We start from the raw sequence: 24172 nt of genomic DNA on the forward strand, positions 1-24172 counted from the left end.
TTTGAGAGCTCTGAGGAAAGGTTTATCTAGCAACAAAGGTACTTGGTATTAGCGAAATGCTGATAAGATTTCATCTCTAATTGCAAGAGGTTTTCGATGGATATGTGAGCGTTCAATCCGTGGGTCAATTTCATCTAATACATTCTTACTTAATTTGCCTAAAGTATGGCACGCTCTTATAGTTTATGAATGAAGTGGATATGGAGAGACCATCTCCAATAGAAATGGCCAATTACTGTTTGCATCAGTATAAATTGCCATGCGATACAGACTCTGTCTCTCGCTCTCTCTTTACAGGTTCACTAAAGAGACTCACTACTCTGAAGGTGGATGATAACCAGCTCATGTACCTGCCTGACACAATTGGCGGGTGAGTGTGCACCACCTTAAATAGCTCCCTGATAAACTGCATTTAAATCTTGATACCCCTTAACCACTGGATTTGCACTTTTTTGTCATGTTTCTGTGCTGATTGTGGGGAACAAACTGAAAATATGCAAAAAGGATTTAAATATGGTAAAATGAGTTGGTTAAAGTGAGTTGAGAGTGCTATACTCTCTTCGGTAGTTTAGTAGCATTGTCATATAGGGCTACAATACATTGACATGACGCTAAGATTTTTTTGTTAGAACTAATAAGATATTAAACAATGATAAAAATGAAGAAAACATTGAAAATACAATTTTCAAAAATAATTACTTGAATGCACCTCTACTATCATGAATACGTTCTCAGTGTCTGAGTTCAAAGTCATTTTGATATTTTTTCTGGGGCTTAAAGTAAAAACATTAATGTGGTGTAAAAAAAAAAAAATGAAAATGCACATTTTGTTCTGGTCAAATGGAACAACCCTAAGAAACCTTCTTGATATTAGGGACTCAAATTCATAATGTTTGTAAAAAATAAAAAAAATAAAAAAGGGTTCCCATGAATCCTTAAAATGTCTTAAATTCAGTTTTCCAAAATGTAAGGTCATAAAAAGTCTTAAATATCTTAAGATACAACAAAAGTTGTAATTTTTATTTAAGGAGATCTTAAATTTGGGGGCGGAAAGACAGGAATTGTGATATGACCTAATATGATTATCAAACATCAAAAGAATATGATTTCATTAAATGAATGCATGCGCTGCGTCCTTCAAGGTTAAAACTGTTGTATTTTTTCGAACCACGCGGGGCTTGTCAGTGTTTCCAGCTTCTATTTTTAAAAGATGATTTTGTCCTCTTTATTGTTGGTAAGCAAGTTTAATACAACCTTTTAAGTAGGGGCATAAGCTGAATAATCGGTTAAGAGCTAATGATTAATCGTTGCAATAATCGCCGAATAGTTGAATAATCGCTCTAATCTAAGTGGAGTCTAATTAATACATAGATTAATCGATTATCAAAATAATCGTTAGTTGCAGCCGTAATTTTAATTGTTTATATTGTAATACACTGTAGATTATTGTAGGAGTATACATTTTATTTCCCTTATCTGTTTGAATGAGCATCTGGAAGAAGTGAAGCGCAGATATTTCAAAATAAGAGTCCCCGGTGTATTTCAAAGTTAAAGTGCCTGATAAAGTTTTAAAGTTAAAAGTTCCACATGATGAATCAATGCCCCACCCCCCAATAAAGTGCAACTGGAATTTAATTACATTTGGATTCTTGTAGCCTCTGTCTGGCCCTCCCCATCACATGAAGGAAAGACTAAGAACATTTAATTAAAAACTATCGGCAGATTAATTGGCTTTCTTTCAAAACATTATCGAATCAGCACAATCCAATATCGGTGGACCTTTAATTTTTATTTATTTATATAATGGTACATAAACCAATTTTAATGTGATATATATGTGGAAAACATGTCTTGAGTATTTTAAACTTGCATATAGTCATCCTGTTTTACTGATAAGCAATGTTAAGGCCATGTTGAATGTGTGCCCCTGCCTGTTTAAGGAAGTCTCTGATACATGATTTATTTTGAGACTGTGTTGGTTTGTTTTAATATGGGGATACTGTATTCATTTTATTTGTTCAGGTCTTGAAAAAGGTCTTTAAAAGTCTTGAATTTGATTTTAAAAAACTCTGCAGCAACCTTGAAAAATATGTTTGAAAACTTTTTTAATTAAGCTATGTACACAAGTATTCAGAGTGCAAGTAAATTATTTTAATACTTTTTACTGGATGGTAACAACACTTGACATTATTAAAGTCATTTAAATCATAGGAAATGCTATAAATGTTTTTCAAAAATGTATTATACTAACATGGACACAAGATTACATTTTTATGAACTTCACACATGTTTTAATATATCAAGAACCAATACAATACGATATATAATGACTTCATTGGATCGTGATTAATGTGCCCTTCAAGTGGAGTCGGAATTATCGTACTTACGAGTTCCGAGCACATGAACGATCAAGCGAAGTTGTACTTACAATTTGAAAACTCTGAATTCTAGATGACACACGAGTTGCTGAGATGGATGTTGGAAGGGGCGTGTCGACAGGAAAGATGATGGAAACTAATGATTTTGCTAAAATATTTCAACTTCTGTACTTTATTTTTATAATATTAATTTGTTATATATGACAGTCAACCATTGACTCACCTTTCGCGGCTTGTTTTAGGCAAATTAATTCATAATTTGTTAGATACCATGCATTTTTAAATCATATATGTCATGAATAAGTGATGCAAGTGTTTTCATTTATGTTTATTTACTGGTACAACAGAAAAAGAGCTTTTGCTGTCGTTCATTTTGTATTTCTTTTCTTCCGTATTTTCTTTCCCACTTGAATGCGTGACATGTTTTTGTAATGAATGCCTGACTTGGAGGTACAAGCTTCCTAGGTCCACTTGAAGGCAGCATAAAACTACACAAATCAGAAGTTTCCTACATCCCACTTCTGAAGTGGTAATTACAAGTATGTCGTGTTCAAGTGGTTTGTTGTCGGAAAGAACAGGAAACATGGACGATGCCAGGTTCGTTCATAGATATTTCTTGAGGAACTTTTGTTTTGACAGCATAATACATATTACTCAGCTTGCTGGTGATAATGGAATTTTGGTCAATTACAAGCAATTTTCACTGTGTAAAATGTACAACATGCATACAATTTTTGCTTATATACATAAATGAATATTACGGAAACGGCAAGCGCTAACAATTAGTTGTATTTAGAAAAATGAATAAAACCTGTCATTTACTACAGAAACCGTACTCTCCTCTGCCATGTTGAAAGTTTACGACTATTCCCATCTCGGAAACTCTGGTATCAAAATTATCTCTTGAGTTTCCCAGTCATAATTACAACTTGAGGGGTCATTCATGTGTAACTTCTGAAACTTGTATTTTCAATAATTCCGACAGCATGTGAAGGCAGCAATAGATGCAAATCTGACAGAACTGAGACATTTTGGCTGTTTTAGACATGTTTCTTCATTAAAGCTACACTATGTAACTTCTGGCGCTCTAGTGGTTAAAAAATAAAACTGCATGCGTCTTCCGGAAGAACATTGTTTTGGTTGTGGTTCGGCTCTGCTCCTCTGCGTGGATGAATGTGGTTCGAGGCACCGGTGTAAACATGGATACAGGACATCTTATCAGAGCGAATGGACAAATAAACAAAGAAAGAAAAGAAAAGATGGATATCCGAAAACATATCATCTGAGCAGATAAGTGCCATATCTTATGCTGTTGTTTTGACTTGTTGGAAGCATTGATGTTTTGAAATAAATGACATTACAAAAGTTTGTTAACATTAGACATAATGATTGCTAGTCTGATAAGGTCAAACGCTGTAAAGTTTTTATAACTGCAGGATATTCTGGCCAAATAGACCACGTTAGTAACAAATTTATAGATTGTCATTGTTACCAACCAGTGGTCAACATCATTTCAAGACTCACATGTCCTTGGCAAGCCTAGGACTAAAGGATTTATTTATATAAATTATTGCCGTTATAAAGAAAAATACACACGTTTGCTAGCAAGTGAAAAGTTCTGCACCGATTATAGTATAATTATTGTATTTCACTACACAGATGTGTGTGTGGCTACAAAACTATACATAAACCATATCAATAAAATATCTGTTGAGTGTCATCTCTGGGTCATTTTTAAATCATTTCTGTTGTTATCACCTCTGAAAGGCCAAGCCGATGTTGATTCGGGTTTTATTATGGACTCTGTCGCTTGTAGACTGTGCTCTGTTCGGTGTTTCTTTGATTTACAGCCGGTGATTCTCTGGAGGTTTGCCGTTTTGAATCGGTTCAAATGGTCATTTTTTTCATTTGTTGTGACAACAAACTTTCAGCTTCAGCTACTCCCACACGCGCTACAGTAGCCGGATCTTATTTTCTCTGTGTACGGATATGACGTCAACACGCACGGGCGAATGACGTATGTATGCAATTTCCCACGAAATCCATCTCGACAGCTCTAAAATATAAATCATTATTATAGGTAAAGACATGGCTTGGAAGATTGCACTCTCTTTGTTATTTTTTAACAAAAAAAAATTATGTTTCATAGTGTAGCTTTAAATAAACTATAAGAAATTATATCAATGCACATATGAATAAAACATATTGAGACAAAAATATGAAATATTAATGCAACATTGTTATAAACAAATTTGATGATATGTGATTTTATCGGCACAGCCCTATTGTGAAATTTGCCAAAATATTCAAAATGTACCTTTTATTTCAACCATGTTTATTCAAAAGTCTTTTAGAATGTAATGGAAGTGAATGGGGTCAGTCTTTTACCTTAAAATACACACTGTTTTAACAGTATAGCCAGACGATATAGAAAATGTATGTGTTAACATGATTTTGTGATCAAATTTCTTGCTAACCTTTTCTGCATAAAGTTATAGCCAATATTACAACTTTGTTGCCATGACGACATAACAGCGGTAAACCTTGTAACCTGGTAAGTGGTATAATGCCAGTAAACCCCTGATTTTATCACACTAAAATCACTTTCACATTTATACTGTGTACGTCTTGTGGCTATACTTTTGAAATGGTGAGTATTTCAACGTTTATGGATTGACCCCATTCACTTCTATTTTAAGTGCTTTAATGTAACCGTGATATATGCTTTTCTAAATTATTTTTTGTGATAATCAACATTATACCACAAATGCTGTCGATTGAGCTTAACTTGTATTGAACCCGGAATATTCCTTTAAGTGAGCAGAGAAAAAAGCCACTGTCTGATGAAGTCAGAAGAGCTCAACAGCAGGTTTTGAAATGGGTTTGTGAATGAGGGAAATTACTCGTCCATATGGGCTCACTAAGAGGGATTGCTTTACATTGTGTGTGTGTGTGCGTCTAAGAAAAAGAAACAGTCTGTGTTATTCATTAAAAAAGAACACAACAGTTGTGGCTTATTCCTGCCACCTCTTATTTGGAGCTTGTTTCCAAACATGCTAGATTAGATTTCCTAGTCCAGGGTTAAGAAAATATGCCAGTAGGATATGAATATGTGATTACAATTTTAAATTTAATAAAAAAAAAATAATAATATATATATATATATATATATATATATATTTGTTTTATTCCTTGAGGTCCACTTATAATAATAGACAAGGTTCTGTTTTGATAATGCTCTTTTTGGACTGGGACATTTTTTGAGATACCTCATATTTGACAGTATGTTGAAGAGAGGTGTGATTTTTCCTTTTTTTTTAAGCAATCAGATGTACGTTTTGCCTGTCAGATGAAAAAAAAATCCCATTGGCTTTCATTGGAGGGACCCGTGCCATATCTAGGGACCAGAATATCATAAAATGAAATCTAGTTTTGTACACCATGGAAATAATCAGTATTATTGAATCATGTGTGTTGGTCTTTATCTCTAGTCTCACGTCTCTAGACGAGCTGGACTGCAGTTTCAATGAGATCGAGGCACTGCCGTCCTCCGTCGGTCAGTGTTTCAACCTGCGAACGTTTGCTGCCGACCACAACCTGCTCGCTCAGATGCCTCCAGAGGTCAGTGCAGCTTCTAGCACCAGCACAATTTGTTAAAGACAACATGAAACGTCTTTTAATGCTTTTAACTTCCACAGTTTATTGTTTCCTCAGGGAAATATTTAGCAGGAAATAATGTAGGGCAGGTCTGGATTTTATATTTTAAAAGTCAAGCAGCAATGAAGGGGGAGAGCACGGATAAACACTTGTTGGATTTTGATTTATTCAGAACTATATTGTCATTACATATGTCAATTAAATTTATAACATAATCAGGATCGATACAATTAAACTCCAAATGCATATACTGTAGGACGATGTTAAATTCATAACACCCAGACTGTATCAAGGTATGTGATAATTGGAACAAATAAAAATAACACTATAATGTCAATATACAGTGTATGTTTAATGTGTATATACTTGAGCTGTCAGAATTAACACGTTAACACGAGATTAATAAAAAAAAAAAAATCGTAATCACGATTAATGCATTTGCCGTTAATAAAACATAAACCAGCATAAACACTTGTTGGAAGGGTGGAAACTTTGTAATACGTCTGCCTGGAGTCATTACACTGACAGACACTTCACAACACACACACAACAGCACTTTCCTGTCAGTGATGAAGTGATGGGAAAAGGAGCTCTTAAAGTTATTTGATGTACGTAACAAGCACAGATGGGACCCATGTAAGGTGCATTTTAATTACCACAGAAGCACGGCAAGTCTTAACTTTTTGTCTGCAAGTGCTTTTATTGTTGATGCTGCTTGACGGTGGCACTTGATGCTGACACTGACACCCTGACTCGAATCATGAACACAGCTTCACGATTGCTGTAACAAAGCGGATAGCCACAGTCTGCTGGCTGTTTAATATTGAGGAGGATGAGAGTTTAACAGATTTAATGCGCATTGCAATGAATACTCAACCTATGGGGACTAGTTCTTTCAGTTAGTCAAACTCCCATTTAGACTTTGGAAAACGTTTAATGTTTCTTGAATTAGTGATATTTTAGTGCATTTCTATCTTTATACTGTGGAAGGCTTTGCTTGGAAAAAAGCATTATATTGTTACATATTGTTTTGTTTTCTTTCCTAAGATGGAAATAAATGAATTTTGACAGGAAAAGAAGTATACACCGATCAGCCACAACATTAAAACCACCTGCCTAATATTGTGTAGGTCCCCCTTGTGCCGCCAAAACAGCACCAGCCCGCATCTCAGAATAGTGTTCTGAGATTATATTCTTCTCACCACAATTGTACAGAGTAGTTATCTGAGTTACTATAGACTTTGTCAGTTCAAACCAGTCTGGGCATTCTCTGTTGGCCTCTCTCATCAACAAGGCATTTCCATCCACTGAACTGCTGCTCACTGGATGTTTTTTGTTTTTGGCACCATTCTGAGTAAATTCTAGAGACTGTTGTGTGTGAAAATCCCAGGAGATCAGCAGTTACAGAAATACTCAGGTCATTTTAGGGTCATTTAGAGGTATTTTTAAAAGATACTTCATCCTCTTCTTTATTTATTATTGCACATGTTTAATACAACCTCTTAATTTCAAGCACAAGCTGAACTGTCAGTAAAGAGCTAATGATTAATCATTGCAATAATCGCTAGAATAATCGATTAATCAGAGCGTCTTACATGAGCCCCAGTAGATCTTTGTCTGCTTATCCTCTCAGTTTACCCTTTGTTTGTGTGTGTGTGTGTGAGACAGATGGGCTGTTTGAAGAATGTCACTGTGCTCTTCCTGCACTCAAATAAGCTGGAGTATCTGCCGGAGGATATGGGTGACATGCTCAGACTCAAAGTCATCAACCTCAGCGACAACAAGTATGTACCCTTGTGCCACATACACAGCCAAACATCATACCATACATACACAACCCCTGCAGTGAATATCCCTTACCTGTGATAAAATCACTGTAACACACGGCTTCTTGTGGCTCATTGCTTTCATAATGACACAGCACCAGCAGTATGATAAAAGACACAAATGTTCAGTAAACAGTTAAATTTATCATGAATAAGAATGGGAATAAACAATTATTCCGCTAAATAATATAGTTCATTATCATAGCTGTAGGGGGAGTTGGCAAACAAGACAGAACATTAATATACAGTAGATTATGCGCTCACAAGTGTGGCTTTAATCAAGGCTCATCCAATCAGAATTTGGAGGTGAACTGTTTGTTTTATATTCACCTTTTAATTACTACTGATTAGTAATTTAGCAAATGCATTTATCAAAACTGACTTACAGTAAACTACAGTACAGGTTCAGTCCCCCTGGAGTAAATTGTAGTTTGACAATTGAGGGATTTGAACCTATAACCTTAGTGACTTTCCTTTTAATTATTAATGGTAAAAGGAAAGCATTGCTATTATTGTTGAATGATAAAGAACACAATATTTCTTGAACATGCATTAAAAAGTAGTATTTATCTGGAATAAACACTATTGGGATCCCAAATACTATAGATTGGCAGCATCAAACTTTAAAACATGAAATTTCATGTTAAAGTAATAGTTCACCCTATATAAAAATTATCTCATTTACTCACGTCACCTCATGCCATCCCAGATGTGTATGACTTACTTTCTTCTGCAGAACACAAATGAAGATTTTTAGAAGAATATCTCAACTCTGTAGATCCAAACAATGCAAGCAAATGGTGACACACTTTGAAGCTCCAAAAGCACATAAAGTCAGCATAAAAGTAATCCACATGACTCCAGTGGTTTAATCCATGTCTTTCGATTTTGTGCAAAAACAGACTGAAATGTAACTCAATTTATAAATCTTGACATCTGTGGTCTCCTTTGTGATCGTGATTTCAAGCTTGATTACACTTCCAGGTGCCATCTATTGCTCTGTGCATGCGTCAAGCACTAGGAAGTGTAATCAAACTTGAAATCATGATCGTGCCATGATTTTTTGTTTTTTTTAATTTTGGTCTGTTCTCACCAAAAATCGATTAGATTTCTTCAGAAGACATGGATTAAACCACTGGAGTCGTATGGAATACTTTTATGCCGCCTTTGTTTTTTTGGAGTTTCAAAGTTTTGGACACCACTTGCTTTGTTTGGATCTATAGAGATGAGATATTCTTCTAAAAATCTTCATTTGTGTTCTACAGAAGAAATAAAGTCATGCAGATCTGGGATGGCATGAGGGTGAGTAAATGATGAGAGAATTTTCATTTTTGGGTGAACTATCCCTTTAAATCTAAAACTACCATAAATCTAAAAACTCCTTAATTGGTGAAGTTTGTTAAGGCAATCATCACTGTTACTATTAGCATTTTGAACATTCCCATAATCCTAAGTATTTAACTTTTACTTGTTTAAGTTTTCGGCTCACTTGTATCACAGCCAACATTTAGTAGGTACTTTCTTGTTTCGCACATTTCTGAGCACCGTGATGCACTTTTTGAATGTGCGTAATATTAAATTGAACTGGCACATGGCTTTGGCCCAGTGACAAGCTGGAGTTTATTTTTGAAAGTGAAGTTAAACCAAATTTATAGGAAGGCAAGCTTGCGATTGACACTTTTTTTGTACCAAACGTTTACATGAGGAACATTTCAAACCTGGTGATCAGAGTGGCAGTACAGCTGGTCCTGTGAGAGCCCTGCAAGATATTACTCTTATATTACTCTGATATACTGTGCCAATTAACAAATGTGTCCGTGACAGGCTAGAAAATGTAGCACTAAAGCCAAATCCCTGCTGGAACAAATAGAGATTAAAAAAACATCCAGTGTTTTTTTGTTTTTTTTTGGGGGCTGTGGACTTTATTTATCAGCCTTTGGGACAAGCTCAAATTATTGTGACGTGCAATTTTAGTAACCTCGTCAGGGATTGAATCATGTTGTATACTTTAACCAATCGTGTCTGCACTTACTCAATTGAAAGTTCTCAATGAATCAAATCACATTATATATTTTTAAACAGCAGTTCTAGAACACCATACTATCATACCTAGAACACCATACTATCATACTACTCTTACTAGTTTGGCAGTATGTAGTATGCCAAGCTAGTAAGAATTTGTAAAAAAAAAAGAAAGAAAAAAAAAAGTGTAACAAATGAACTGGAATTTTTAATGTCTACTTCTTGCCTGCCAAACATCAGCCATCTTTATTTAATATTGGAAAAAATGTGTTTATTTTCTGAGAATAATTGGATTCCATCTGTTGAATTAAACATGCAATGCGATGATAGCATGTGTAGACATATTTGATTTGATTCCCATTTTAACATGCTCCCGACTCAATTCGATGTCAGTTAATTTGGGTATATTTCAGTTATGCTATCCATTTTGCTTGCATTTGAAAGCAATTTGACGATTCTCAATACCAATTTCAAAACCACAACCAAATACTAACTAATTTAAGTAAACATATTTTCAAGTCCTCGAGTAATTATTCAAGTAACATTTAGTAATAAAATAGGAACAATGAAACCAATTATAAGCAATTGAACAAATAAAAACAATAGAATAAAGATGCAAATTAAGAAAACAGTGCTTTTTTATTTTTATTTTAAACAGCAGGATCAAGTGTTCATGTAAACATTCAGAAATGGAAAAAAGTAGCATAATGAAATGTAACATAAACTGCTTAAATTACCTGTCTTCACTCTATGATTATAATACATTAGTACTTTTTAAAGCTACTAAAGGTGTCCAGCCAAAAGTAGTTACTGGTTTTCTCTTTTTCTTGTTATTCTTGTTTTATAAATATTTACTGCATCCCAGACAACAGCAGGTCTATTAGGCTGCATTTACACTTCAAGCCCTAATCATGTGCCAACAACATAGCATACTATATTTTTTAAATAGTTTACAGTATGCATTATATACTGTGCAGTATGCAGTAAGAAATACACAATTGTAACTGTAACCTCTCTTGTGCATCGTACAGTGATCAAGTTTTTATTTTGTTCATCATTGTCCTCTTTATTGACAGGCTGAAGAACCTTCCATACAGTTTCACGAAGCTCAACCAGATGACTGCAATGTGGCTGTCTGAAAACCAGGTGGGCAGAGTAATATGTTAGATATGTAAGGGATAATGTACAGTCTGCCGGCCATAATGGCAAGACCCTGAAAGAGGCAGATTGTAAATGACCCGTATTATTACATGGCCACTTACTAAATAAATAGACATGGAATATTAATTTGAGTTGAAATCATTTAATTATGTGAGAAAAAAGAAAAGCAGATAAGCAAGTATAGCTATGTAGGAAGTCGGTTGCCTGGGACAACAATCAGTTATACAGTTTAGCGCATAGTATACAAAAAATTTTGCAATTGACCAATCCGAATCAAGTATTCCAGAGAATTGCTTAATAAATGTACTTATGCCACTATAATCTCATATGTAGTCACTTGCCAGAAGTACACTTGAGGTCCTTTCAAAGCATCTGTTCTATTTGCAGAGTGATTTGATGTTCCCATCAGTGCCACTAAGAGGGTATGTGGGTGATCTGTAATTGAATGTCTGAGTTATCATTTGCAAATGGCCATCGAGCTTGTGACAAATTTTTAGAGTATATAACCATCACCTGCACTCCCACACACAATATCTTACCACCTGTGATGTCTTCACCATAGCATAGCATTTATTTTTAAGTCAACATGAAATCAAAATTGACCCTATTTATTTTCTTTGTCTTTGGCAACTTAATAGCTGATTGTAGTAATATTTGCGGTAACACATTGTTGGAATTTTTGCTTTCAAACAACCAGCAACTAAAGCAAACTGGCTGAACAGAGAAGCAAAATCGCTTTCAAATAAAAAAAAACACTTGCAGTTCATCTAATCAGTGTGTGCCATATGGCACAAGACTGCAGAGATCCTCTGTGAATCAAGCACGCTCAGAAACAGACGGCTGTCTGGCGTATAGCTCAGCTGGAATATCGACAACAAAATTGGAATTGTTGATGAAGATTGCACGTTAAAGTGAAGGTGGCCCTCTGTTCTTTATTGATTGTGATGTGTGGTTTTATAGAGCTGCATTGTGATTAAAGTTTAGATAAGCTCTCTGAGTCAGGCACTCTGCAGCTCTGTTCCAAAACCTAGTGAGCTAGAAAGCAACACCATTCAATTCCCAAAAGCATAAATCAACTATAATTTGAATTCTAATCTAATTAAAATTGACTATTTTACCAATATTTGTGTGATGCATAGTGTATGCTAATAAATGATTTAACTAAGTTAATATAAAATAGTCATGTTCATTAATTTAAGTAAATGTTACTTTTCATATAAATTAAGTCGCCAAAAATAACGTTTTAGTTGACGACAATGTGCAAAATGGCAAAAATATATTTCTTAACTGTAACAGCCCAAACCATGTATTATATCTTTTAAAGCTAAATATAAGAGCTGTCAAAATTAACGCTTTTAACGCATGCAATTAATTTAAGACGTTTAACGCATTACATTTTTCTTAATCGCAGTTAACACTTTTAACGTTAAAGCGACATAAACCAGCATAAACACTGGTTGAAGGGCGGAACCTTTGCGATGAGTCATTACACTGTCGCACACACAGCAAACACATACAAAAGCCATGTCCGTGATCAAGGAGCTCAAGACGCTATTTGTTATACAAAAACAAGCCAAGATAGAACTTGTGACAGAAATCAAGTATTTTTCAGCCTAAGTAAGGCGCATTTAATTATCACAGAATCATGGCAAGTCTTAACTTTCACCAAAACACAGAATGGGACGTCTTTGTCTGCAAGCGCTTTTCATGTGGAGTTCAAAGCTTGACGCTGGCGCTGACGCCCTGACGTGAATCATGAATGTGGCTTTGCGATTGCTGTAACAAAGCGGATATCCACAGTCTGTCAGCTGATTAATATTGAAGAGGATGAGAGTTTAAGAGATTAAATGATGCAATCCCCTCATAGGATGCAATGAAAACGCAACCTATGTGGGGACTAGTTCTTTCAATTAGTCAAACTCCCACTTAGACTTTGGGAAATGTTTAATGTTACTGGAATTGGTGCTATTTAGTGCATTTCTATCTTTATACTGCGGAAGGTTTTGTTTGGAAAATGTTAATAAATCATTATAATGTTACATATTGTTTTCTTTCCTACGAAGGAAAAATGCATTTTAACAGGAAAATAAGTATAGTTAGAGTCAAATTTCAGCACTTTCAAAATCTTTGATTAATCGCAGTTAACTACGAAAAATTATGCGATTAATCAGGATTAAACAATTTTATCGACTGACAGCACTAATAAATATATTTTAAATGTAAGATTAAACATCATGAGAAAACTGTCCTGAGCTCCTAAAATAGTAGCATATAATGAATATACTGAAGTATTCCATAATTTTTATAAGTTACTGTTGCAAATTCCTCACGTTTAAAAGGGTTAGGAGATAGGCTTAAGAGTAGCGTGTATTTAAGGAAACGGCGTATTCTCAACGGAAGTTACACATTCTGACTAGCACATAACATAGTTCAAGTTCACCTGTTCTTTCGCTTCATTGTCCGTGCAGATGTTAGATGTTATATTGTTTATGTTGTGTACATAGCAGATTAATCTCACTTTTGTAGGATGTGTTTGAGTGAGGTAATTAAACCATTAGTAAAGTTATTGTACAGGTGTTCAGAGGGGAAATCCACTACATACTATGACTGGATTATTTGAGTTGATTCTTTCCAGATTTTTCTTTCTTAATAAATTAATTAATTAAAATAAATTAAAAAACAGTGTTAGTGCCTTGTTGATATCTTGGAGTATTTTTTCTCATCATATTTTCATCAACAGTATGGTTTATTTAAAAAAATGTTTGCTTGTCATGACACGTCTCATTTTTTTTTCATAATTTCTTTACGAGATTAACACTGGTTTTGTGTCAGAACCAATTCTGTAAAGCGCTATTTGCAAATGCGTCACTTATAAGGTTCCATTTCAGTTAGGTACCTGCCTATGTAGGCAGTAAACAGCAAGGCAACTCACTAGGTTTTGGAACTGAGCTTGTGTATGTGTGTGTCCCTGATGGTGATTTCTGAAATGGCATATCTGTTGAGCCAAACATTTTGAATGCTCTCATGTGGGCAGTTCAGCTTCAGATGTTCTGAAATCGCTGACAGAATCTTCACTTTTTCTTCACCCAGTACCTTGTATTTTATGTCTTCTTCCAGTCGAAGCCCCTGATTCCCCTGCAGAAAGAGGAAGATCCAGAGACACACAAGACGGTTCTCACAAACTACATGTTCCCTCAACAGAGCAGAACAGAGGAGTGTGAGTATTCATGCACAATCTGCATCTGTTTCTAGTGTTTCTCCTGCAGATTTAATGCTGCATTTAATGCACCTTCGAAATGGTTTCTAAAGGCTGGAGTATACTTCATTTTTCTGCGTGCCCTTTCATCTCGTGCACAGTCGAGCGCTCAGTCTTTCAAAGTATAACGTCTTTTGACCGCATTTGCACTGCGACTTGTAATACACTTTTAGTTGTCAACACCAGACGCATGTGCCAGTGACACACAAACACAGTGACTGTCTAAAAAAAAACTGGGTTGTATGCAGACAGTACGTGCATATTGTGTTGAAGATTACATTTGCATCATGTGCACTAGACAAAATGGCATGTAGAAAATCGAAGTATACTTTGACCTTAATGAGGCACAATATAAATAGTGTTGGGAATTCTTATTCGGAACTGATTCCATTTTTTTTTTTTTACTCAAACCGAATAATTTTTGTGACATTCCTTTAATGGCTCTGGAATGTCAGCTATAGTCTAAATTGAATGTGATTGGAGAGAAATACTGGGTACACAAAATAATATTGGCTGGTCGCATGCAACAATAAACATATGGCACGACCAGTGAAGTTGATTATTTTCAATGAATCAGTCAAAAAGGCTCATGAATTTCATGAGTTTTAAACACAATAATCGGTTTCAGTTGATCTAAACACTCCAAATTGGTCAAAGAGGTCTTCACTCATTCACTGAACTAACATTACAAAAGATGTTGCTTTGCAGAAACATATGCCTCTACCTGCACTGCCCTACAAAGGCAAAATGCAGAAACTACAGCAACACTGAAACTGAGATGGCTTTAAAGCTTTTTTTATTGTCCAGCCAAATGTGGATTATAAAATAGTCTCACTTCATTTTCACTAAATGTGAGCATAATTGAGTCAAACCAGTTTGTCACCAAATAGACTATAGTCTAAGACAGTGTTTCCCAACCTTTCTTCTGTCACAGCACACTTTTTACAATTAAATGAAATCCCATGGCACACCTCTATCCCACTGTCCCACATAACCATCGTTGATAGTTTTCCTTTTCAAGAACTTCCATATTTTCTGTCCATTTTAGTTGCGTGTTTACTCCTAATGTTTGAAATTCGGCTACGCAAAAAATGCAAGTCACGTAGGTACGGTGTATAATGAGATCACAGGTGGCAAGAGTGCTAATTGGGTAATGAATAAAACAACAAATTTGCATCTTTTCTTATTTTTAGATTAGTTCTTGCAAATTCATTCTTGCAATGCCACAGCAAATAGTTTTTTATTTATCTATTTATTTATATGGCTCCAGACTAACATTTAAGAGTGGTAGCACCGGTGTTAAATTCTACAAATGGTCACACCAGCACTTGAGTTGGACACACCGGTCCAACTGAAAGAAAATTAGTTTTCTTTCACGGTTTCTTTTTATCAGGATCTTGATGATTAAAATACAGTCTGAAGATAAACAAAGCCTTTTTCTACAATCAGAGTGCATTAGAAAAGATTTTACACAGAAGGAAAGTTCCAGTGTATCCATAGTTTTAACTGTGGCATTTGCAATAACATCATAGTAACCAAAAGTAAAAGTAAAACCATGATTAGCAGTAACCATAAAACAAATTGGCATTTTTCGTAAGAAAAACACATCCAGAAATTAAATTGTATTCTCTCACTACTATATTGATATAAGTTCATTGTAAATATTTTTTTTAAATATCTGTGATGTGTGGATTGAAACCTTACAATTTCTGTCTGTTCATTGTGCAGATTTCTCCTTTATTCCTTTTCAATTTTGTTTAGAATGTTGGGGCTGTTTAATACAATTTTAAACTGGTTTAATCATCGACACATTATGGGCTTTCATAGAGGTTTTAAACAAATAATCAATGCCGAATTCGTGACCCAGCCCGTGCTTCTCGCAGCTCTGTTTATTTTGATCTGAGTGGCTGAGCGCTTGAGACCGGCCCATGTGTAAATGCACGTCTCTGCACTGTCCATTTAGCAGCGCTGACTGATCTGGGTAAAGCTGTTTCCTTTCGCGTTTGGAAGGTTTGCCGTTTGATATTTCTCATACGGAACAAAAAAACAACAGAGCACTATCAGAGAGTCAGCCAACTTTATAGTCGCACCAATGCGACCTCTTGCAAAGTTTAATCGCACTGTTAGGAAAAATGGTTGAAAAATTAGTCTCAGTCCGGAGCCCTGATTTATTTTGTGGAATCTGATAACTTTCAACGGCACACCTGACAATCTCTAAGAGACCCGATTCCAGTCATAACTCAGTTTTGACACAATGTGTAGTTACTGTGTTTTGCCTTTGTATGGCAGTTCAGCCAGGACTTGTTCGCATCACTGGCTCTGTTTTCGCTCTCTATAACAAAAGTCTGCTGGTGTTGCTGGGAGTTTCACTGTTTAAATCACAAATGAGCTGCTTACTGGATTCCAGAGGGGGAAGAGATTAATAAGTGTTAACCTGTTTCCTAGCAACCCCACTTTAAACTCTTCACAGTGTAAACTTGTCCACTCTAAAGCTCTCTGGAGTCTGCTTTAGGTTGTTAGCATGATTGAGCTTTAGAAATTGACTACTCTGTGCTTTTACTTGACAATATGCTCTCTGGAGCCCAAACGTATGGTTAGATGGGTACATAACACAAATAAATATGTAGAGTCTGTGCCCGCCCACCAAGCTCAAACTTTAAAAGTCAAGTTTTACATTGTTTTGAACATCACAGTTTATCTGGAACAAACACTATCAGGATCTCAATTAGAGTGGCAGCATCAAACTCAAACATTTTTATTTAATACATCTGTAAAACACCATACTTAGTGGTGTTTCCTGAAGCAAGCAACAATATTACTATTGCTCATTTAGCGATTTTAATTTAAATTTGAAAGGGTAACTGGATGTGATACAGACATTAAATCTCAAATTGTGCGGCTCATTAAGTAAAGATTTGCTTTTACTTTTCTAAGCAAACTGACTTGCCATGGCAACCACCCACAACACCCTTGTATTGTGCAGCAGATATTTGCATGGGCAAGCAAAACTTACATTTTCTTCAGAAATCATTAATGTGTTTTATATAGGTCAATGATGTGATGCAATTTTTTTGTCCAGATCTATTAAGATATGCACAAAAACTTTTACACAGTAAAAATGCAATTTACACAAAACTTGAATAAACCATCCTATACTATGATGTTTTCAATTTCTTAGTTCAAAGTCATTTTGATATACACTGGTGGCCAAAAGTTTGGAATAATGTACAGATTTTGCTCTTATGGAAAGAAATTGGTACTTTTATTCACCAAAGTGGCATTCAACTGATCACAATGTATAATCAGGACATTAATAACGTGAAAAATTACTATTATGATTTGAAAAAATGTTCAGAACTTCCTAAACTACTTCAAAGAGTTCTCATCAAAAAAATCCTCCACGTGCAGCAATGACAGCTTTGCAGACCCTTGGCATTCTAGCTGTCAGTTTGTCCAGATACTCAGGTGACATTTCACCCCATGCTCCCTGTAGCACTTGCCATAGATGTGGCTGTCTTGCCGGGCACTTCTCATGCACCTTACAGTCTAGCTGATCCATAACACTCTTTCCCAATTATCTGTTGTCTAATGTCTGGGTTTCTTTGCCCACTCTAACCTGTTCTTTTTCTGTTTCAAAAGTTGCTTTTTCTTTGCAATTCTTCCCATAAGGCCTGCACCCCTGAGTCTTCTCTTTACTGTTGTACATGAAACTGGTGTTGAGCGGGTAGAATTCAATGAAGCTGTCAGCTGAGAACATGTGAGGCGTCTATTTCTCAAACTTGAGACTCTGATGTACTTATCCTCTTGTTTAGTTGTACATCTGGCCTTCCACATCTCTTTCTGTCCTTGTTCGAGCCAGTTGTCCTTTGTCTTTGAAGACTGTAGTGTACACCTTTGTATGAAATCTTCAGTTTTTTGGCAATTTCAAGCATTGTATAGCCTTCATTCCTCAAAACAATGATTGACTGACGAGTTTCTAGAGAAACTGTTTCTTTTTTGCCATTTTTGACCTAATATTATCCTTAAGATGTGCCAGTCTACTGCATACTGTGGCAACTCAAAAACAAACACAAAGACAATGTTAAGCTTCATTTAACGAACCAAATAGCTTTCAACTGTGTTTGATATAATGGCAAGTGATTTTCTAGTACCAAATTAGCAATTTAGCACGATTACTCAAGGATAAGGTGTTGGAGTGATGGCTGCTGGAAATGGGGCCTGTCTAGATTTGATCAAAAATTACTTTTTTCAAATGGTAATGGTGCCGTTTTTTACATCAGTAATGTCCTGACTATACTTTGTGATCAGCTGAATGCCACTTTGGTGAATTAAAGTGCCAATTTCCTTCCAAAACAGCAAAATCTGTACATTTTTCCAAATAAATTTTGCACTTTTAAAAGACGCAGTGTCAAGTTACAACTCTGAAAATGAAAAGTAATTTTCTGTGATTCAGCTGCTACCTCTTGCTGTTTTGAACACAAACGCATCATGGTCGTGTTCTTTCACCCATCTACGTTATTTTTATTTGTTGGTATATGAAAACATGCACTGGATGGACGTCTTTGAAAATTCAGATGCGTTTCCAGTGATGTGCATTTCAGTGTAGGATGAAATTGGAAACTGGATGTGGATGTGTCTTCAGCGTGGATTGCATGTTTTTTCGGCTATCAGTGTCAATTTCTTGTTAACCAGTCCTAAAACGATTCAAGCTTTGCAAAGGAACTTTTATTGAAGGATGTGGCAGTTTAAAACACTTGGACCCAATGCAAAACTTTGAAGAGGAAGATACCAGTCTTTGTGTTCAAGAAAGTACCCTGCCTTTGATTCCACTTGAACGTGGACTTTCATAATTGTTCCTAATAACGAATAATAATATCTTTGAGAGCTCTCCTTCATGACATCAAAGGAGGCTTTCCAAAAAGATACATGTAAATCCATTCCTTCGTACAGAAGCTGGTTTAATGGAACCAGTGTCAGTGTGGATCAGGCAGGAAGATCTCTAGACGTTGTCCAACGAACTAAACGCAAACAGAGCAGTCACGGTGCATTTAATTTTTTTAATGCGAACCGGTAGAGGAAGTCTGGGAAAAATACGGATAATCAGGACACTTCTGTGATCAAAAGGATGACAGAGAAAAAAGCCTGAGAGAGTTTTGCTGTTTGAATGGCCCCTCAGAGCGCTGAGAAATTGTCTGGGATGTTTATGTAAAAGAGATGACCTACATGTCTACCATCTCATGGCTCATAAGAGAAAGCGATAGATGGGTTGAAAGAAAAAGATAAATGTTTATGGAAAATTAAGTGTGATTCCCCAAGCCTCTAAAAAGTAAATTTGGAACATGAATTTCCTCAGTGTTGTGAAACTTTCACCGGATTCACTCCTTCAGAGTACCGTTTCACCGCTCATTACTCAACCAGAGTCTAATTTAGCATCACTTGTATTCTCAGAGGGTTAATGACCTATTATTGATGAGATTATGGTCATCTTTTATAACTGTCAAAATATAGAGATAACAAACCTGCGTGAGTTTCCCAGGAGCTTTAGGGAGCACCAGAGGAGGTGGTTAAATTCAATATGCGCTCATGGATCAGTCTCCAGGCTTTGATCTTTCCAACTGTCTTTCTGTCTGTTTTTTCTTCTTTTCTTCATTTTGTGAAGCCCAAGAGCCATGGCTAATTAAATCTAATAACATTCCTGTAGTCCAACCGGAATGCCCGGAATAATGTCATTTTGACTGTATAACCGATGGAAGTTTGGCCTTAAAATCAGACTTTTTTTTTTTTTCTAACAGGATGACATCAGTATTATAACCTCCATTATTAACATGACAGTAACACTTTCTATGAATCCCATATTTATAATCCATTTTAAAGGCATTATAATGCATTAGTAATACAGTTGTGCTCAAAAGTTTGCATACCCTTGGAGAATTGGTAATATATGTACCATTTTTAAAGAGAACATGAGTGAGCAGGCAAAACACATTTCTTTTATTTCTTATGGGATTCATATTCAACTGTAGGTTATAACAGAATGGCACAATCATAAAACAAAACATGGCAACAAAGATAAAAATTAAAGGGTCTGCATACCCTTAGTTCTTAATACTGTGTATTGCCCCCTTTAGCATCAATGAGAGCGTGCAGTCTTTTGTAATAATTGTCTATGAGGCCCCAAATTCTTGCAGGTGGTATAGCTGCCCATTCGTCTTGGCAAAATGCCTCCAGGTCATGCAAAGTCTTTGGTCGTCTTGCATGAACCGCACGTTTGAGATCTCCCCAGAGTGGCTTGATAATATTAAGGTCAGGAGACTGTGATGGCCACTCCAGATCCTTCACCTTTTTCTGCTGTAAGCACTGGAGGGTCAACTTGGCCTTGTGCTTAGGGTCATTGTCGTGCTGGAAAGTCCAGGTGCGTCCCATGCGCAGCTTTTGTGCAGAAGAATGCAAATTGTCTGCCAGTATTTTCTGATAACATGCTGCATTCATCTTGCCATCAGTTTTCACAAGATTCACCGTGCCTTTAGAGCTCACACACCCCCAAAACATCAGTAAGCCACCACCATGCTTCACAGTGGGGATGGTATTCTTTTCACTATAGGCCTTGTTGACCCCTCTCCAAACGTAGCGCTTATGGTTGTGACCATAAAGCTCTATTTTGGTCTCGTCACTCCAAATTACAGTGTGCCAGAAGCTGTGAGGCGTGTCAAGGTGTTGTTGGGCATACTGTAACCGGGCTTTTTTGTTGCATTGGTGCAGTAAAGGCTTCTTTCTGGCAACTCGACCATGCAGCTCATTTTTGTTCAAGTATCATTGTATTGTGCTCCTTGAAACAACCACACCGTCTTTTTCCAGAGCAGCCTGTATTCCTCCTGAGGTTACCTGTGGGTTTTTCTTTGTATCCCGAACAATTCTTCTGGCAGCTGTGGCTGAAATATTTCTTGGTCTACCTGACCTTGGCTTGGTATCAAGAGATCCCCGAATTTTCCACTTCTTAATAAGTGATTGAACAGTACTGACTGCCATATTCAAGGCTTTGGATATCTTTTTATATCCTTTTCCATCTTTATAAAGTTCCATTACCTTGTTACGCAGGTCTTTTGACAGTTCTTTTCTGCTCCCCATGGCTCAGTATCTAGCCTGCTCAGTGCATCCACGTGAGAGCTAACAAACTTATTGACTATTTATACACAGACACTAATTGCAATTTAAAAAGCCACAGGTGTGGGAAATTAACCTTTAATTGCCAATTATACCTGTCTGTGTCACCATGTGTGTCTGTAACAAGGCCAAACATTCAAGGGTATGTAAACTTTTGATCAGGACCATTTGGGTGATTTCTGTTATCATTATGATTTAAAAAGGAGCCAAACAACTATGTGATTAAAAAATGGCTTCATATGATCACTATCCTTAAATAAAAGACAGTTTTTTTGCATGATCAGTCATATTTTCAAAATCAATGCCAAAATTTAACAATTTCTGCCAGGGTATGCAAACTTTTGAGCACAACTGTATCTCATTATACGCCTATATGTTGTAACTTCTCATAAATAATTGTAACCACAATTATAATACATTATAATACTGTACTTACATATTCAAAGTTATACATTAGAGTATAATGCATTATAACACAAGCAACATCCAATTTTATCTGCAGAAGTTATAATGTATTATACATATTTGTAATATATATAATAGGTATGCTTTTTAAGTAAAGTGACAAAAGCTACATATGTCTTATAAACATCCATACTGTATTTTTAAATGGTTATAAGACATTACAAGTCATGCTGGAAGTTATATTCATTACACATTCACAAAATATAAAATAACACACATTCAACGTAAAATTTTGAGATATTACGAAAAACGCTTGTAAAAATACAAGGTTAAAATATATTTAAAAATATGTATAGTATGTTGATCACACATGTAGCCAATCTTCTTGGGCGTAAACACACCCAAGAATAATAATAATAATTAAAAAACAAATTAATCAAACTGATTCTATACTGGACTCTGTTCTTGTTTAGTTGTACATCTGGCCTTCCACATCTCTTTCTGTCCTAGTTAGAGCCAGTTGTCCTTCGTCTTTGAAGACTGTAGTGTACACCTTTGTATGAAATTCAGTTTTTTTGGCAATTTCAAGCATTGTATAGCCTTCATTCCTCAAAACAATGATTGACTGATGAGTTTCTAGAGAAAGCTGTTTCTTTTTTGCCATTTTTGACCTAATATTGACTTTAAGACATGCCAGTCTATTGTATAATGTGGCAACACAAACACAAAGACAAAGACAATGTTAAGCTTCATTTAATGAACCAAATAGCTTTCAACTGTGTTTGATATAATGGAAAGTGATTTTCTCGTACCAAATTAGCAATTTATCATGATTACTCAAGGATAACATGTTGGAGTGATGGCTGCTGGAAATGGGGCCTGTCTAGATTTGATCAAAAATGACTTTTTTCAAATAGTGATGGTGCTGTTTTTTTACATCAGTAATGTCCTGACTATACTTTGTGATCAGTTGAATGCCACTTTGGTGAATTAAAGTACCAATTTCCTTCTGAAACAGCAAAATCTGTACATTATTCCAAACTTTTGGCCGCCAGTGTATCTGGGACTTAAAGTCTTAAAGTTATTGAAAATAGAAATGTTGGCTTAAGTATTTTGGAATATTATTTTATTATTTCTTCTTTTAAAAGTAAGCAGTAAAACCATTTTTAAATCTTAATATTTAAAAAACTTTTGTCCACCAAATTAAAGACTGGTGGTGTAACCAAAATTAGGCCCCTTTAGACCCTTATGACGGTGTGTGAAGTATTTAAAAATACTATATCATATAATTTGACATTTTTATGAAAAGGCACTTAATTTTGTTTAGGTAATATGGAGAAACCAAAAAAAAACTTCTGATATTCGTGGCTCAAAAAATCATGATATTTGTTTAAAAAAAAAAAAATATATATATATATATATATATATATATATATATATATATATATTTAAACTTTTTTTAAATGAATGATTACGTTGTGTACACTCACATGTATTCAAGGTGCAAGGAAATTATTTTAATACTTTTTACTTGATGGTTACACCACATGACATTTTTTAAGTCATTAAATCATTTTTGTAGAGTGCTATAAATATTTTTCAAAAATGTATGAAACCAAAATAGATTACATTTCTATGGATTTGACATGTTTTAAACTATTTATTTTTTAAGATTTCTCAGTTTTATCATCTCGGACAACATTATATGTCAGCAACCTATAATCTATTAGGAATGGGAATTATTGAGTAATTTTGTAGTCTAGTACTCTAACCCACAAAAAACGAGTAATCGATTACTTCAGATTAAATTGAAATGTAGATTAAAAATAAAAGGTATGACACATACATTAAATTTATATTTTGTTTTATTCACAAACATTACCAAGAGCGTTTCTAAGTAAATTAACTTCAACAAACTTTGCATTCATTTTGGAAAAAAATGAAATAAACCAATATGTGTTAATTCAATTATCATTACATTTCATTACAATTCTCAATGTATTAATGACTCAGTTGTAACTGAGATTTGGTGACACATTCAGAGGGAAAGTACAGTGTAATTCAGTATTGCCTACGGCAGGCAAAAATGTAAAAGAAAATAAATTTTCAAGTAGTATTAGTTGGTGCTGAACGGGTACTCGATTAGTTGATTATTTGAGCACATCCCTATAATATATTATAGTATTATTAAAATTTAACAAAATGTCAATTGGTTGGTGCTGAACAAGTACTTGATTAGTCAATTGCTTGTGCGCAGACCTATAATCTATTGTAGAATTAGGTAGTAAAATTTAACAAAATGTTGA

The 24172-nt window shown here is 35.3% G+C and overlaps 1 protein-coding gene across 3 annotated transcripts in view; it reads left to right on the forward strand.

The window, feature by feature from the left end:
- LOC127433504 (erbin-like) overlaps positions 1-24172 on the forward strand; it is a 131156-nt gene that overhangs the window by 88295 nt on the left and 18689 nt on the right. For all 3 annotated transcript variants that reach the window (XM_051685467.1, XM_051685469.1, XM_051685468.1), the window contains exons 10-14: positions 298-370; positions 5870-5999; positions 7704-7819; positions 10960-11029; positions 14162-14261. In XM_051685467.1, the coding sequence (XP_051541427.1) occupies positions 298-370; positions 5870-5999; positions 7704-7819; positions 10960-11029; positions 14162-14261 (489 nt within the window). The remainder of the gene's footprint in view (positions 1-297; positions 371-5869; positions 6000-7703; positions 7820-10959; positions 11030-14161; positions 14262-24172) is intronic.

The sequence above is a fragment of the Myxocyprinus asiaticus genome, chromosome 43 (assembly GCF_019703515.2).
Source record: "Myxocyprinus asiaticus isolate MX2 ecotype Aquarium Trade chromosome 43, UBuf_Myxa_2, whole genome shotgun sequence".
NCBI classification, from domain to species: Eukaryota; Metazoa; Chordata; class Actinopteri; order Cypriniformes; family Catostomidae; genus Myxocyprinus; species Myxocyprinus asiaticus.